General features: G+C 48.0%; 1 protein-coding gene across 2 annotated transcripts; it reads left to right on the top strand.

The window, feature by feature from the left end:
- Positions 1 to 74: 74 nt before the first annotated feature.
- agtpbp1 (ATP/GTP binding protein 1) lies at positions 75 to 17,121 on the top strand. 2 transcript variants are annotated; one of them, XM_035379024.1, is made up of 26 exons: positions 75 to 231; positions 1,397 to 1,459; positions 2,289 to 2,419; positions 3,488 to 3,555; positions 3,687 to 3,750; positions 4,095 to 4,241; positions 5,159 to 5,290; positions 5,796 to 5,889; positions 6,024 to 6,061; positions 6,330 to 6,538; positions 6,699 to 6,876; positions 7,136 to 7,212; positions 7,645 to 7,761; positions 8,256 to 8,830; positions 9,201 to 9,290; positions 9,378 to 9,464; positions 9,569 to 9,717; positions 10,035 to 10,122; positions 10,462 to 10,606; positions 10,873 to 11,023; positions 11,581 to 11,761; positions 12,157 to 12,286; positions 12,468 to 12,599; positions 12,713 to 12,889; positions 14,032 to 14,192; positions 16,398 to 17,121. In XM_035379024.1, exons 2-26 carry the CDS (start codon positions 1,428 to 1,430, stop codon positions 16,519 to 16,521), a joined length of 3,477 nt encoding a protein of 1,158 aa, XP_035234915.1. In that variant the 5' UTR covers positions 75 to 231; positions 1,397 to 1,427; the 3' UTR covers positions 16,522 to 17,121. The 2 variants fall into 2 exon arrangements, with proteins under 2 accessions (XP_035234915.1, XP_035234914.1); XM_035379023.1 differs by having other exon boundaries at positions 2,277 to 2,419.
- The last annotated feature ends 1,318 nt before the right edge of the window (positions 17,122 to 18,439 follow it).

Below are 18,439 nucleotides of genomic sequence, written 5' to 3'. Positions count from 1 at the left end.
CTATGTTAAACGTCATATTCACGAGCCCAAATAAATACCTGAAGAACTACAAATCGCAAATCGCATGTTTCCAATTCTCGCGTTATTACTTAAGTAATTGACAGCTATGGTTTTCGGAACTGTCTGGCGTTGTTATCATTGCTAGTCAACGTCGGGACATTTCATTTCATGAGCTGTGTTGAAATTATGAATAACCTCCCGTCTATGTGGCAACGCTTCCTGTAATTGATGGTTTGTAAATTATCTTATTTCATGCATTCTTTCTGGGTTTTAGCTGTCCTCTCAATATTTTGTATAAACTGTGTGTAAACCAGCTGTTACTAGCTCCGTAGCTAAATGTTTACTTAGCAGGGCAGGTGCAACGGTCGCTGGCTAGTTAGCTAACATTCCCTAGTTTGACAATCTAGCGGCGATACTACGGATTGCAGCGACAGTTATTGCAGTTTAATCGCTAGCAAGGTGGCTGACCTGCAAGTAAGAATTTCGATATCGAGCCCAATTTGTTCTGCTAACGGACTGACAATACTGCAAATGTCTTCGTTTAGCTTGCTGGCCAGTTAGACTAGATTGTTAGTTTTTCGCTTTTGCTCTTGATTGCTAATTGGATGCACGGAATATCATTAATGTCACAACACTGAGGAAAGTAGCTAGTGAGCTGTTCTTCTAATTTAGGTTTAACGAACGACAATGCACCTAAATTAGGTATTATTTAACTGCCACATTGATTTATTTTTTTCGATAAGTAGTTATCTTGCCCAGAGGATCTGGCTAGCTCTAATTAATTTATATTGTTTGAGTAAAAGTGAGTCCAGGATTCGTCTTGGGGTGCTAATAAGAAATGCTAATCGCAGCTAACTTGCTGTCACATGATGAAGGGACGCGCACAATTATTCTTTTTTATTTAGTGTGCATGCTCAGGATCTATAACCATTAACGTTATATAGCTACATTGTCTAACCATTATATAGGTTACAACTGGTGTTAACCATGTTGTCATAGCTGCGTGATTCACATGTGTTCTGACTATGCGTCTTTCAGTGGTATGGGCGGGGATGATATCTGTTCCTCCGTTTTGAAACGGCAAATATGTTTCTTGGTACCTCTGGTCTGTGTATTCGGGTCTCCGATGTCAGAATTTTGTAATGGATCTCAGTTTCCGTGCTAAGTAATTACATTAGTACTGTTGTTTCAAGATACAAGACACCTATTCCCTTATTGCTGTGTTCCTTTGTGTGGACCTAGACCAATGTGATTGCATTTCATGTGTAAAAGTGTTTTTGGGATGGCACTAATAAGGTGGCCTGTGGTGACTGCTGAATGACATTGCTTAATGAGTCTCTTAGATGATTATAAAAATTTTAGAATTCATATTCCGTATGAAATTATTTTTTTGCAGAACATTGAAATGGTGAAGTGAAAGAGGAGAAATGAGTAAATCCAAAATGACGACAGAGAAAGGGTGAGTACTGGCTTATGCTGAAAAACTCGCACACACACACACTCACACATAGCTGGTACTGCATGACTAAGCACATTTCCTGCTGGGCTCTTGGTCTGTGGTCTGGAGAGGGGAATGTGCCTAGTGTGGCATGACTAGCGTTGTTTTGCTGAAAACGATCAGCTTATGATACAATTTTTTTAACCTAAATTAAGCAGGAGCATTTGCGTATGACAGAATCTAAGTCAGATGCTGCTGTCCTGTTCCGCTTCACCTTGCCCTACGGTTCTGTCCCGCTGTGTAACCCTGACAACCACGGTGTGCCCATGTCCTGGCCTCTGTGTGTTGTGCTCTAAATAATTGGCAGCGGTGAGATACTCTCCCTGCTCTCTAGTGATTAGTCTCTGGATAAGTAAGCTTCCGCTGTATGGCAGTAATGCTTTTTCCTGTCTCACCACATCTGCTTTGCAAGCCTTTTTGCATGGGCAGCGAACCCACACGATTCTTCAGTGCATTTATGAGTGCGCGCGTATGTGCATGGTTCTTCAGTGCGTTTATGAGCGTGTGCGTGCGTGCATGGTTCTTCAGTGCGTTTATGAGCGTGTGCTTGTGTGCATGGTTCTTCAGTGCGTTTATGAGCGTGTGTGTGTGTGCGTGCATAGTTATACAGTGCGTCTATGAGGTTAAGTGCGTTAATGAGTGCGTGTCTGCATGCATTCAACGGCCAATGCAAACAGTTTATGTGTCCGTCTGTGGTGATGTTATGGGGATTCAGCAGCGCTGGAGTTCTGTTTGTGGTGCGGGTCATGTGACATGGCATGTGGTGTTTATAAAACAGTCCTTTTCCCAGAATTCCCAGTAACTCGAGGGTGTTGATGCTGCTGGGCCAGTTGGAGAAGATCAACGGTGAGGCGGCTTTCAGCGATGTGGAATTCGCCCGACACGTCACAGCCAAGATCCTGCACCTCCTTCAGACACAAGGTATCCCACCCAGCACTTTGTCCCGTATAGTGTGTGTATGTGCGTGTGCGCATGTAGTGTGTGTTTGTGTGCCAGTGGGGTGTAGAGTATATGTGGTCGTGTGGTGTGATTGTGTGTATTTTTGTGTGCATGTGTAGTGTGTTTGTGCAGTGTGTAATGTGTTTTGGGTAAGTGAGTGTATAGTGTCCTTAATGTATAATGTGTGAGTGTGTAATATGTAAGTATGTACTGTAGAGTGTGATTGTGTGGTCTGTGTGTCTGTTTTGGGTGTGTAATGTGTGAGTGTATGTGTAGAGTGTGAGTGTGTAATATCTGAGTGTGTAATGTACATGTGTGAGCTGTGGGTGAGTATCCTGACTTGACCTGGACTGAGCGCTGTAAATATGTCAGTGTTTGTGTGGGGAGATGTAATGTGATCCCTCCCTTCTGAGTGACTCAGCTGACAGGGACACCTGACCACCCCCCACCCCCACCCGCGCCCCCACCGCTCCTCTCTGTGACCCAGAGCCCTGTGTTACCCCCCATGCCTCCACTGAGTCTGACAAGCGCTGAAAGCCTCTTTCACCTCTTTCAGTCTGCAGAACCTCGCCCCAAATCACTCCACACACCCTGTCCCTGACCCCATCCCAAGCCCTGCTGCAGATGGAGCTGCTCCATGTACTGAATACAGCATAGATAATCTACTCAGCACTAAACATTATACTGACCGGGCCATTACACTTACCGCACTGACCATTACACTTACCGCGCTAAGCATGACACTTACCGCACTGACCATTACACTTACCGCGCTAAGCATGACACTTACCGCACTGACCATTACACTTACCGCACTGACCATTACACTTACCGCACTGACCATTACACTTACCGCGCTAAGCATGACACTTACCGCACTGACCATTACACTTACCGCACTGACCATTACACTTACCGCACTGACCATTACACTTACCGCGCTAACCATGACACTTACCGTGCTAACCCTAACACTTACCGCACTAACCATGACGATTACTGTAGTAACGGGTTTAAGAAGACATTATTTTCTCTGCTTCTGTCATTCAGAGAAAACCAGGAAAGAGATCATGGCCAAAGGTTCGACTGGAATGGAGGTCATCCTGGCTTCGTTAGAGGCAAGTTTCTCATATTAAGCGTGGAGTCTTACAGAAAGCGCACCGTACACACCCCGTGCAATGCTACACCGCTCTCTACAGTGTGTTTGAGTGTGAGGGGTCACATTCCTTGCATGCCTTTTGTTTTCTAGACCACAAGGGACCCACAGACAGTGCTGAATATCCTCTACATTCTGAATGAGCTGGTGTCTGCGGGTGAGTGATCTGCTGTCTTCCTCTCTGCGAGCAGCCCTGTCTGACCTATCAGCCCTGTGTGTGCCTCAGTCTGGCTGCCAGTCAGGATCAGCGGATGTGGGACGTTATTGAGCGTGCTCTTTTGTGTCTACCTGGTTTCCTTTTTTGTAGACTGGTTGTATTACCTGGTTATTTCGGAATGGTAGCTGTGGCCATCATGATTGGTTAATGCAACGAGAGTCTTAATTTGTACAGGCTTTTTGAATGTGATCTGATTGAATGGTAGAGGCTGTGAAGATGCTGTCTAGCTGGATGACTCAGCTCAGTATCTGGGTACAACGTGTTTTTTTTGTTTTTTTGTCCAGGTGGTGGCCACAGGGTAGGGGTGCTAGTTTCAAAGGGGGGGACTGCAATCCTGCTGCAGCTGTTGCTAAGCGTCAGTAAGGAGACCCCGCCCAGTGATGAGGTCATGCTGCAGTTGCACTCAATTCTGGCCAAAGTCGGACCAAAAGGTGAGGACTCTCTCTGCCACCATTCCATCTCATTACTGAGGCTCCACCCCCTTTGGGAGGAGCAAATTCCTGTGTGCTCTGTATGTTCATGTTTGAGAATACTATATGAACTGCATACCTGCCTTTGAGATTAAAGTAATATTTAGTCTAGAAATTTCCTTAGAGATTACTGCAGTGTTTTCGCCACCAGTTTTTGATTTAGTCATGGTCTTATTCATTTGACTAAAATGCATTTTAGTTTTAGTCATATTTTAGTCACGCCTTCTCCATTCGTTTTAGTCAAGACAAAATTACTGTAGAACTTGAATTGGTTTTATTTTTAAAAACTCATAGTTTTTGTTGGTTGTGTTTTTTTTGTGGTTAAATCAACTTTGGTGATTTAAATAAATATAGGTAATTGGACAATGTAACTGCATGCATTTGTTTTGGCAAAACGTTTTATTTGAACGTGCGTATGTGTGTGATCTTTGCCGTCAGTATTCTCGGAATGAAGAGTACATGTATCCACGGTTTTACATAATGTTGGCGAAACATGCACAGTTTTGCGTTGGAAATTTTTAAAAATGCGTTGGCTTGCGCAAGACCGGTGTAGCCTTATGTAAGCCGAGACTAAACCTGTCTTGGCTTGCGCACCGTATGCCACTGGTTAAACCGAACATTGCGACAAGCCTACCTTCTTTTCTTTATTCGCTTAATAACTTAAAGCGACTTTGAAATAATGGTTTGCTTTGCTTGTGACCTTTTCCTGTTGTTCAGTTCAAGAGCTGAGCACTGCCTTGTGGGTAAAATGTGCCATCAGGTCTCTGAAATCTGTGAAAATCCTCTATGTTTTTCCTGTAAGATGAGAGAGCAGACACGCACAGTCAGGCTGTCCCTCCTCTGCAGCCAGGTCCTAAGCTCTGTTATCGCTCTCACAGATAAGAAGTTTGGCATCAAAGCGCGCATCCATGGTGCTCTGAACATCACCGCTAACCTGCTGAAACAAAACCTGCAGAACCACAAACTGCTGCTGCCCTGCCTGCAGGTCCTACGCGCCTACTCCGCCAACTGTGAGTATGACCAGCAACCATGTATATGACCTGCAACTGTGTATATGACCAGCAACCATTTATATGACCTGAAACTGTGTATATGACCAGCAACCGTGTATACAACCAGCAACCGTTTTTTATGACCTGAAACTGTGTATATGACCAGCAACCGTGTATATGACCAGCAACCGTGTATTTGACCTGCAACTGTGTATGACCAACAACCGTGTATATGATCAGCAATTGTATTGAAGATCAGCAACCATGTATGTGATCAGCAACCATGTATATGACCAGCAACCGTGTATATGACCTGCAACTGTGTATGACCAACAACCGTGTATATGATCAGCAATTGTGCAGAAGATCAGCAACCATTTATATGATCAGCGAACGTGCATGTGATCAGCAACCATGTATATGACCAGCAACCATGTATAAGTCCAGTGTCTGTGTGAAACCAACGACGTGTACACAGTAGTGTATTCTGGTATTCTTTCTGATCGTGTATTTGTTTGTCTAGCTGTTAACGCTGTCTCCCTGGGGAAGAATGGCGTCATCGATGTACTGTTCAAAGTCATCTGCCCATACAACAAGAAGAGCAGCAGTCTGCTGAAGTAAGTACTGAGAGAGGGACCGAGTGTGTGTGTGTGTGTGTGTGTCTGTGTCTCAGCAAGTGTGTATGTGTGTGTCTCCGAGTGTGTTTGGTTGTTCGATTTATTGGTTGATTTTTGGTTAATTCATTTTGCAGAGTGGCCCTGGACACAGTTGCAGCCCTGCTGAAGTCGAGTGAGTAACTGTGACTCTCTGACTCTAACTGTGACTGACTCTGTGAATCTAACTGTGACTGACTCTGTGAATCTAACTGTGACTGACACTGTGACTCTGTGAATCTAACTGTGACTGACACTGTGACTCTGTGATTCTAACTGACTGTGATTCTAACTTTGACTGCCACCGCGACTTGGTGATTCTAACTGACTCTATGATTCAAACTGTGACTGACACCGCGACTCGGTGACTGTTTGTACAGTTATTATTGACCTCCTGCCCACAGAGACCAACGCCCGGCGTGCGGTGGACCGGGCGTACGTGCCCGTGCTGCTTGCCCTCTACCAGGACTGGCACCGCAACGACACCCGCCACAGGCACATGCTCATACGCAAGGGCATTCTGGGATGCATCAAAAACATCACCAACATTAAACTGGGCAGGAAGGCCTTCGTTGATGCTCATGGAATGAGAATTCTCTACAGCACATCCACTGTGAGTCCTCTCTCTCTGTCCGTCTCTCTCTCTCTCTCAGTTTGTCTCTCTCTCTCTCAGTTTGTCACTCTCTTTTTAAATGTCTAGAGAGGCTGAATGTAGTGGTTGCGTGTGGTTTGTCGCCCCCCTGTGGCGATCAGCGGTGTTGCTGTGGTTACAGGAGTGCCTCCCCGTGCGGACGCTGGATCCCCTGGTGAACTCCTCCAGCCTCATAATGCGCAAGTGTTTCCCCAAAAACCGCCTGCCCCTGACCACCATCAAGAGCGTCTTCCAGCACCCCCTGCCCCACCTGCCCCCAGGAGGGCCTGTCGCCGAAATGTACAACCAATCGCCTGACGGTGCGTCTCTCCTGCGCCCCCCCCCCCATACCCCCCTACCCTCAAACCCCCCCCATGCCTGTAGACCTCCACAGCTATGCACAATCTTTCAGTATTTGGTGTGTTCACCCTTTGTCTTTATTACAGCTTTCATTCTTTTCGGGAGACTTGCTTTTTTTTTAACGACCTTTTATGTGGTGTAGTTTGTATACTGGAGTGTGTGTAGTGTGTATTGTAAGTTAGTTGTCGTGTGACCCAGTGCGTGTATTGTTCTCTTCAGTGGACGACGTGTTGGATGACAGTGATGATAACGACGACACAGAGAATGAAGAGGAAGAGAAAGATCGCAACACTCCGGTACACAGACTCCTCCCACATAACTGACCCCTTCCTCATCACAGACTCCCCACCTTACAGTGCCTGAAATGTTCACACACATACACACACACACACATACCTATATGCAAGGTACTTCATCTGATGTACTTCAGTATATATCTAGCTATAGATGGGTTGTAAAAATGTAATCTGTGTAAGTCTATCTGAGTAAGAGCATTCATTAAATACCTGAAATGTAGTGTGCACACACACACACACACACACACGTATATATAAACACATATACATGATCAGTGTTGTGTTACATTATACGCCCTACATGCATTCCACAGATGCTGTGACCCCGAGTGGCTTACAGTGTAGGAGAAACATAACTGAGCCTCACTCGAGCTCTAATGCGGGTTCCCTGTCCCGTCTGCTTCAGTGTTCCTCCGCTCTGTCTCTCCCCAGAGTGACGACATCGAAACCGACATCAGTAAGCTCCGCCCCAAACAGAACCTCACCCGGCCCCTGCACGAGCTGAAGATGTACGAGCGCTTCTTTCCAGAACTTTCTGAGGATTTTCAGGTGAAATGTGTTCCCGCGCTCGCTTGGGTCTGAACGCGTGATGTTCGTTCAACATCATCCGCCTTGTAAGAAGTCGATTATGGACTGTTCTCAGATGGTACTGGGCTAATGTGTTTATGTGCTATAGTTCTAGCTGTAGCTGCCTTGGAGTTATGGCTGTAGCTGTGCTGTAGTTGTAGCTGTAGCGGTAGCTGTGCTGTAGTTGTAGCTGTAGCTGTGCTGTAGCTGTAGCTGTGCTGTGGTTGTAGCTGTAGCTGTGCTGTAGTTGTAGCTGTAGCTGTAGCTGTGCTGTAGTTGTAGCAGTAGTTTTAGCTGTTACTGTAGTTGTAGCTGTAGCTGTAGCTGTAGCTGTAGCTGTAGCTGTCCTGTAGCTGTAGCGGTAGCGGTAGCTGTGCTGTAGTTGTAGCAGTAGTTTTAGCTGTTACTGTAGCTGTAGCTGTAGCTGTAGCTGTAATGATGTTCTCCACATTGCTGATACAAGTCTCTCACTGCAGCACCATTTTGATAGCGGTGAGGACACGTTTTCGAACCTGGGACCACACGCTCCAAAATCCGTAGGTCCAATCATCGTTCCTACCGCGCAGGTACCGGCCCAGCCTCTCCCTGGCTCCGCCCACAGGGAGCCCCGCCCGGCCAGCGAGGACCCCGGCAACGCGCCCCTGCGCGTGGACAGCATCACCATCGCTAAGGACTGTGACCACGCCCACAGGCCCCGCCCCGAGCAGGAGCTGGCGCAGGACCTGGAGCGCGTGGCGCTGGGCGTGTCGGACTCGCCGCCGCCGCCGCCGCCGCCCGTCTACGAGCGCGAGGACAACCTGCGGCCCGCCTGCGAGCGGGACCGCGACTGCGAGGACGACACCAGCTCGCTGTCGTCGGGGGAGCAGGCCTGCCTGGAGGTGCCGGACACGGCGGCCATGCTGCCGCTGCACGACCCCGAGCTGTACATCCACATGGTGAAGAGCACGCGCTCCGTCCCGCGGTACGCCGAGGTGGCCTACCCCGACTACTTCGGACACGTCCCTCCGCCCTTCCCCGAGCACATCCTGGAGAGGGGGTACGGGGTCCAGCGGTGAGGCCACTTGCCTGAGAACGTGGAGCACTTCCCTTTGAGCGTAGGGGACTTCCCTGAGAGAGTAGGGCATTTCCCTTAAAGCGTAGGGGACTTCCCTGAGAGCATAGGGGACTTCCCTGAGTGTAGGGAGAACGCAGGGAACTTTCCTGAGAGTGTAGGGCACTTCCCTGAGAGCGTAGGGCACTTCCCTGAGAGAGTAGGGCACTTCCCTGACAACCTATAGCACTTCTTCAGGAGCTTAGGGCACTTCTAAAACTGTTCACTCATTATAGTCTAGTTCTTGTTCAGTTGTTCATCAGATCAACCATTTTGATAATTCCACCTATAACCTGTGCTAATTCGCTCTGCAATGCCGTGCTTTATGCAGGACAAAAATCTTCCAGGACATCGAGCGGCTAATCCACCCTGCAGACATCCTGGAGAAAGTGGTGTATGACCTGGACCTGCACCTGCAGCGGTGAGCGCTGCGCCTCTGTCCCGGTGTGAACTTTGACCCTTGACCCCTGCAGGGTTTGAGCCCGTCTCACTGCCCTCCGTGTCTCAGGTCTCCAGTGATCAGCGAAGGCGAGGCTCTGAAATTCAACTCGCAGTTTGAGTCCGGAAACCTGAGGAAGGCTGTCCAAGTGAGAAAGTAAGAGATACTTCCTGTCACATGGTTTCCACACTGACGTATTGTGCGTGTTCATGCTTCACTGTGAGATTCTGAGGCTCAGCTGAAGGGTTGCTGTTTTGCAGGTCTGAGTATGACCTCATCCTGAACCCTGACATCAACAGTAACCATTACCACCAGTGGTTCTACTTTGAAGTGAGCGGCATGCGCGTTGGCACCCCCTACCGCTTCAACATCATCAACTGTGAGAAGTCCAACAGCCAGTTCAACTACGGTACGCCCACCCTAAAGAGTGCACACACGAGCAGCCACGCTCACACACAGACACGCACACACACACGTGCACGCACATGAACACACATACCTGCCCACCCGCAAGCACATATGGATGCACACACGCATACACGCACACACACACATAAGCACCCAGAAGGACACAACACAGCTCTCTTGCAGCTTGAATCCAGTAGCTTCTCTCTTGATCAGTTTGGCCAGTCTTATCACTCTGGTTTGTTTGTCATACGGGACTCTGTGGTTGGTCAGCTCGGTCACAGGCTCGCTCTGTGATTGGTGTTCTGAATGCCTCTGCAGGTATGCAGGTGCTGATGTACTCAGTTCAGGAAGCCATCAGGGGGCAGCCGCGTTGGGTCCGCACCGGCACGGACATCTGCTACTACAAGTGAGTGCGGGCCCAACCCTCAGCCCTCAGACCACATTCCCTCCCACCCCAGCCTCGGTCATTTTACTGTGGCACAGGGATCCAGTGTTGATTTTTGACTGTTGTGAGATGAAAGAATCCAGCATCTCTGCCTAGTTTCTGCAGATGTGATTCCTCCCTTGGCCACAGGGGGGCAGTATCTGCTCATTTAAATCTGGCTGTGAGTGCAGTGCCTGGAGGAAGAGAGTTCCCCTGCTGTTTTCATATTTCTGTTTTCCCTCAAAAATATCTCTTCTCAGTAGATCATACTTATATGTCCGTCAGTGAGATGCTTTAACCTGATTGGTTGACTGGCCCCAGGAATCACTTCTCCCGGAGCTCTATGGCAGCGGGGGGGCAGAAGGGCAAGTCGTACTACACCCTGAGTTTCACCGTCACCTTCCATCACAAGGACGACGTCTGCTACTTCGCTTACCACTACCCCTACACCTTCTCCACCCTCAAGGTACACAGCAATGGCTCTACAGATTACAAATATGTGATTAGAATGTTGTTAACTGAACGTTCTAATGCTGATGTCACAATCAATACTGGTAATTGAAAGGAATGGAGTTCTAGAACACTGACTTATAATTATGTGAAGTTGTTCCAAACCAACCTTTCAATGGGTTACTAATGGACAGGTTAATGGTGTTTATAAGGTTCATGGTATTAATGGGGTTAAAGGAGTTAATGGTATTATTAGTTTGATCTCACACTCCTCTCCCCCAGATGCACCTGCTGAAGCTGGAGGCTCAGCGCACAGCCCGGATTTACCTGCACCGGGACGTGCTGTGTGAGACTCTGGGGGGTAACGGCTGCCCTGTGCTCACCATCACCGCCATGCCGGAGTCCCCTGCGCCCGAACACGTCTGCCAGCTCAGTGAGTCTCCGTGGGTTTCCGTCAGTCTTGTGGCTGTGGATAGTGCTGTGAGATGACACAGGTTTGGCTTCGCTCAGATTAGCAGTGTGAGGTGAATTCAGATTATCATTGTGGAGTAAACTCAGATGAGCAGCGTGAGGTCAATTCAGATTAGCACTGTGGGGTAAACTGAGATTAGCATTGAGGAGTAAACCCAAATTAGCTCTGCGAGATTAGCTCAGATTAACACAGTGAGGTTAGCTCAGATTAGCTCTGCGGGATTAGCTCATATTAACACAGTGAGGTTAGCTCATATTAGCACTGTGTGGTTAGCTCAGATTAGCACTGTGTGGTTAGCTCAGATTAACACAGTGAGGCTAGCTCAGATTAGCTCTGCGGGATTAGCTCATATTATCACAGTGAGGCTAGCTCAGATTAGCACTGTGTGGTTAGCTCAGATTAACACAGTGAGGCTAGCTCAGATTAGCTCTGCGGGATTAGCTCATATTAACACAGTGATGCTAGCTTGGATTAGCCCTGTGTGCTCAGCTCAGCGAGGTTCCGTGTTCTGTGCTCAGGGAACCGGCCGTACGTGTTCCTGACGGCGCGGGTGCACCCGGGCGAGACCAACGCCAGCTGGGTGATGAAGGGCACGCTGGAGTTCCTGATGAGCAGTACCCCTACTGCCCAGAGCCTGAGGGAGGCCTTCATCTTCAAGATCGTCCCCATGCTCAACCCCGACGGAGTCATCAACGGCAAGTCAGTGCCTCCGCCGCGTCCGGTACTTCTGCTGCACTGCTGCAGCTGAGCGAAGCACTTCCTGGAACCGCTCTGGTCCCAGAAGCTGATTGGCTGGTTCCTTTAAATCCCTATGAAGAACTGCAGTTTAACTGTCAAGATTTTTCATGTGATGGTAGTGTATTACTGCTGGCGACAGTGCTAATGTTACTGCTGCCGTCTGTAGTGTTAGTGTTAGTGGTGTCTGTGTTAGTGTCATCAGTGCTGGAGGTGTCCGTTATTGGTGGTGTTACTGGCGCTAATGTTTGTTTTGGCAGTAGTGTTAGTGCTGGTGTTGGTGGTGTCAGTAGTGTTTGTATTAGTGGCGTTTGTTGTGTAGCGGTGGCGATGGTGTGTAAGATGGTTTCCCGTTTCAGTCACCGGTGCTCTCTGAGCGGGGAGGACCTGAATCGCCAGTGGCTGAACCCCAACGCGGAGCTGCACCCCACAATCTACCACACCAAGGGCCTGCTGCAGTACCTGTCTGCCGTGCAGAGGGCGCCACTGGTGAGCTTGTGTGAGTGTGTGTGTGTGTGTGTGTGTTGCGGCAGGGAGTGTCAGGCAGGTGTCCAGTGTTCTGTATGCAGCCCCTCCCCCTGCTCCTAGCCGCTCCCCCTGTGGTTAAACCCCTCCCTCTGCAGCTAAGCCCCTCCCCCGGTGGTTAAACCCCTCCTCCCTGTGCTTGCAGGTGTATTGTGATTATCACGGTCACTCTCGTAAGAAGAATGTCTTCATGTACGGCTGCAGCATGAAGGAGACGATGTGGCAGACCAACATCAGCTCCACTTCCTGTGACCTGCAGGAAGACCTGGGGTATAGGGTGAGCACACACACACACATACACATAAACAGGATACACACACACACAACGCATATAGACACATACCATATATATGGTATATACTGTGGCGGTTGGCTTAATGTGTTCCTCAGACTCTGCCGAAGATCTTGAGCCAGGTGGCCCCGGCCTTCAGCATGTCCAGCTGCAGCTTTGTGGTGGAGAAGTCCAAGGAGTCCACGGCTCGTGTGGTGGTGTGGAGGGAGATCGGAGTGCAGAAGAGCTACACCATGGAGAGCACGCTGTGCGGCTGTGATCAGGGCAGGTACAAGGTACAGACCATTACTCCCCTTAACTACACCGTAACTACACCGTAACGCCCCTTAACTACACCTTAACTACACCGTAACTACACCATAACTCCCCTTAACTACACCGTTACTCCCCTTAACTACACCTTAACTACACCGTAACTACACCATAACTCCCCTTAACTACACCTTAACTCCACCATAACTCCCCTTAACTACACCTTAACTACACCGTAACTACACCATTACTCCCCTTAACTACACCGTAACTACACCATAACTCCCCTTAACTACACCTTAACTACACCATAACTACACCTTAACTACACCGTAACTACACCATAACTCCCCTTAACTCCACCGTAACTCCCCTTACCTACACCGTAACTCCATATTAACTACACCATAACTACACTGTAACTCCCCTGACATGCTTCACAAAAAATAAAAACATAAAAAGGAAACTAAAAAATACATTACAGGTGAAGACGCAGTAAGGGATGGTACTGTAGTGTGGTGGTATGTAAACTGGGATTTTAATTCAAACCTTTGGGTTTGACTTTTATCTGTTAAGCAAGGTACTTGACCTGAATTTCAGTATTCATTGTAGTATGGAACTTCATTAAAATATCCAGCTGTTTAAATGGATTGTATGTAAATATTTCCTCTGATTTGTTGAGACGGTGTTGGTGCATACAATGAGTCGTTTCACCACCTCTTAACACATTGAGCATCTTGACATGTTGGTATCAGAAATTTTATATGGGCTGATAACTCGTTAATATTTCACAAATGTATGAAAGTGCCAGACCACTTAGTGTTTTAAAAATGAGTAAAAGAGTCTTCAAATCAATCATGAAGGGCACAGGGAGCTTGTATAGTGGAGAATAAGCACTCCATAATACAACTATATCTGAACCACACCGTATATAGCCGTGTGTGTATATAGCAGTGTGAGTGTGTGTGTGAGTGTGTGTATATAGCCCTGTGTGTGTATATAGCAGTGTGAGTGTGTGTATAAGTGTGTGTAGATAGCAGTGTGAGTGTGTGTATAAGTGTGTGTATATAGCAGTGTGAGTGTGTGTATAAGTGTGTGTATATAGCAGTGTGTGTATAAGCGTGTGTGTGTAGCCGTGCGTGTTTAAGTGTGTGTGCTGCTGCAGGGTCTGCAGATAGGAACTCGGGAGCTGGAGGAGATGGGGGCACAGTTCTGTGTGGCTCTGCTGCAGCTTAAACGCATCACTTCCCCCCTGGAGCTGCCGAACCCCACCCACCTCCTGGACCTGGAGAATGATGTCATCCAGACCACCTGCAAAATCACCAGGTCAGACTACATTTCCCATAAAGCACACCTCCACCTTTATGCGCACATACAGCACACACGTGCGCACGCACACACATATGCACACACAGAGTGCCACTCCCAGGTGTGAGCGATGCAGACGAGGCGTGTAATGTAATTGGCTGGGCTGGTGTCTCCTGAACTGAATATGAGGGTCAAGGGTCAGGGGTCAGGGCTTTGAGACAGAGGATACAGTCGAGGGGTCATATTGACCACACCCCAACCATCTGCTGCTCCTGCCCCCTCAGCTCCACCACTCAGACACACGCACACACATACACACACACACACACACGCACTCACGTGCACACACACAGAGTACCCCGACCCATCCTGTGCTGCGATGAGGACTTTTCCGTAAGCGTTTAGCTGGTCTGGGCAGCTCCCTCACCTGCTGTGCCAGTTTAAGGCGTTTCCAGCAGTCGGGGAATCTGAGACGCTTTTTTGCATGAACACTCAAACGAATGAGTCAATCGGAAGATTTGATTTAGACACACAGAAGATGCAGGTTACAGACCTTAATGTGGGTCTCATCTGAGTTTTGAACTACTTATCTTATGAAATATTGAGAACCACTTAGAGCTTCTAGAACAGCCGTCTGTGCGTCTCCCCTGGGGGGTTAATGAAATTGAGGATGTGTACCCCCTCCAGTGACGCACTCCCACGTTCATTTACTGCATTTGAAGTTTTCTTCTAATGGCGCCTAATCGCATTATCTCCCTCCAAGAAGCATTTTAACACGTCAGCCTGGACTGGAGCGCTGCCCCCCCACCCCACCCCACCCCACCAGCTCAGCATCTCATTACGCCTGAGTGGAATTAACCCCCCTGCCCCCCCCCCCCCCCCCCCCCCGCCATTGCCACAGCCCCAAACCCAGTGACTCCGTAAGGGAGTGTCACTCCACCACAGACTGCCATCAGAGTTATTTTCATCAGTAGCATCAGTCCCACTGAAACACTGCTAGTGCTGCACCTGGAAAGAGCGTAGTCCCACACAGTGGAGCGCACGGCAAAAACGCGTTCCTCTGCAGTGACCTGCTCCAGCTAAACAAACCTGGAGGCAAGCCTGGCGCTAAGGGCCAGAGGGGCACGCCATGCCACGTCAGAGAGCACGCTGTCAAAAAAGAGGCGAGCCAGGCCTCCTTTGTCTCTCTCTCCCTGGTCCCTCGTTATGTAGACTCTCTGGGACTTCGGCGACATCCTGTTCCTGAAAAGGTCTTTTCTTTCTGTCGAAATCTCTTCCCGAACGTGACCAATTAGTTTAATGACCGTCGCATGCGTAACATTTGGCAGCGCTTCCGATGAAGGCTCCAGCCGTGCGCGCTAACGGACAACGGGCCTTATGGGCTTCAGAAATAACGTACAAATGTAGAAATAACAATAAATAGACCGTTTGTTGTAACACCTATTGCCTGCTGATAATTAACATACGTCAGAGACTTTGTTGCATGACTGCGCTATGACAGAGGCTAGACGAATATTAGGAGGTTCAGGTATAAAAAGCTGGAAATTAAATAAATATTGTAACATGGGTCCGCCAATAAAATAAAAAATGTAAAATAGGCTATTTATAAAAATGAATGAAAGAAGTGCACTGTTGTGTAGTGTTGACACGTGCGTTTTTATTTGGAATATTGCTGGTTTATCTTAAAGCTGAGTGCTTCTTCTCAGCTTTGAGATAAAAAACGGGAAAGTTCTACTTTCTGGGATTTGGGCTGAGGGTTTGAAATCAGCCCCTCGAACCTTTTCCCACAGACTCACAGGTCGGGGCATGGGAATAATAGAGATGTCATTTTAAGAAAATAGGAAAAAAATCTAAAATATGAAATCATCAGCTTAGTAAACAAATACACCACTAGCTCAAAACCGAATGTACATCATTGTCCTTTTATTTTTGTTGTAGATTAGAGAAGACTGCTCAAAATGTCTTTTTTTTTTTTTTTTTTTTAATAGCCAGTGCTGTAAAGTCATTCAGCCAGCAGGTGGGGTCCTAGAGCAATGAAATAATAAATTCATGTTTTTATTATAAATTGGTTTTAAACAATAATAATATTGTACTAATATGGCACACTAGAACACTTACAGTAATAATCATCTGGTACTGCGCATTAAAGCACTGGTATTGTAACGCTGGCTGTAATTGGGCTTTGGTTGCTGTGGTAATATGGGTTTTGGCCTGACCCTGCAGCCCCAGCTCCTGTGTGTTAGAGGAGGACGAGTCCTTCCTGGAAGAGGTGGACTACAGCGCAGAGAGCAACGAGGAGAACGCTGATGACGACCACCTGTCCGACTCCGAGGCCGCCCTCACCTGAGCCTGGCCCCGCCCTCACCTGAGCCTGGACCCGCCCTCATCTGAGCGTGGACCTGCCCTCACCTCAGCCAGGCCCCGCCCTCACCTGAGCCTGGCCCCGCCCTCATCTGAGCTGGCCTCCTCCTCAGCCGAGCCTGGCCCCTCCCCCTGTGCATTACGTGATATACAAACCCTACCTTAACCTGCCTTCTTTCCAGAGCAGTCAGGGCTGAGCTTCTCCAGTACACTGTTGCTTTAACTCAGGCTTTGCGTTTGTATTTCGGAAGTAATGCTGAGAAATGCCCCCCCACCCCCCCTCCTCGAAACACCAAAGGCCTCTCTGTCTCCCCAATCTGCTCTGGGGTGTCTGAACGCTGCTGGGTTTTAACTGTAGATATTATTCTACATGGATGTTTGTATAGTCGATGCATGACTGTTTAATATCTTGCTTTTTAATTTATTAATTTTTTCTGCCACTTTTTTGTGAAATAAAAAAAAAACAAAACAAAATATTAAATGTGAAATATGTGGTTATGTGGTTGTAGCGGCAGACGGGAAAAGTGGCCAGAATCCTGCGCTTGCAATGAATGTTGGGAAATAAATGTTGGCCTGAAAAAGGGAATCTGCGTGTAGTCCTTTAATGTGTAAATATTGCATATGCATACAGACGCACACGGACAGATGACGAGCAGTATTATTATTGGTTTATCATTTTTGGAGACAATGGACACCGCCCCCCATCAGAGGGCGCCACACGGTGAGCCCCCAAACTCCTAAAGCATGCAAGAGACTCATTAGCGTCTCTTACATACTTTCAAAATTTTAAGGAGGGCATAGGATCAAAGGTTGGGTGGTCTGTTTCAGGACTGTCCCAGAGTGTGTGTGTGTGTGTGTGCCTGGTACCCGCAAACCACGTCTTCCAAAGGACCCGGCTGTGCTTCACATTCTTTAAACGGTTCCTGCGTTCCGTCCCTCAGTTCCGAACGTGACACAGGGACCGGTGAGCGATCAGGAGCGGGAGGTAAATGAGGACGGAGTGAAGCTCATAAGAATTCAGACGTCCTCCTCTCCAGGCCCGCCGCGAGCAGACATCGCTCCAGACTGATGCTGAAACCTACAGCGCGCCCGCTCCACGTCCGCTGCTTTAACCCCACTGCAATTATGCAATTAATATTTAAAAAGTGTTTTGACGAATGGGGTTTTTATTAAAGATTGCATTAATATCATTTGGTTTCTTTTCTTATTTAATTGCCTTCGTATTTTCATTGTGATTTATGTTACCGCAGAGTGACCTACAGTCTGGCTCTGTTCAGTAAGTCGCTGTGGCTTACATTTACAAAATGGACCCTTCAATCCAGACTTAAACTTGTGCACTGGCATTCAGTCATCCTTCTGAAGCAAAGCATTGTGGGACTTGTAGTCACATTTAGCCAACATTGCTTCCGCAGAGAGGTGAATAAGGACAGATCGCTGTGTCCTTCCTTCCTTTAGCAACGAAATTCAGCATTGCCTGTCCAGGGAGCGAATGTGGCTTGTTCTGGGTCACACTGAGATGACGGGACGAGGAAAAATGGGCACATTTTTAAGTATTCAAAGCAGCCACATAGGCAAACACACATACAGACACGCACATACAGACATACATACGAAGAGTGCACATACATACACATGGTTATAATGATGCTGTTATGCTGGCATGTTCCTGGGGGTCAGTGTCTCTCCACCCCATTCGCTCCCTCTGTACACATGGCCACGCCCCCTGCCTGCACTCATCTGCAGCACCAAACCCGGTCAAACGCGGGCTGGTTCTGTCAGCACAGGTTGTCATGGTGATGAAAAATATCTTGTAATGGCCAAGGAAATGTGTGTGTTCTAGAGAAAGAGGCTTTGTGTGTGTGCGTGTGTGAGTCTATGTGTTTGGTAATGTGTGTATCTGTGTA

Source organism: Anguilla anguilla, chromosome 10, assembly GCF_013347855.1.
Source record: "Anguilla anguilla isolate fAngAng1 chromosome 10, fAngAng1.pri, whole genome shotgun sequence".
Taxonomy (NCBI): Eukaryota; Metazoa; Chordata; class Actinopteri; order Anguilliformes; family Anguillidae; genus Anguilla; species Anguilla anguilla.
This window is presented reverse-complemented; position numbering and strand designations above follow the sequence as displayed.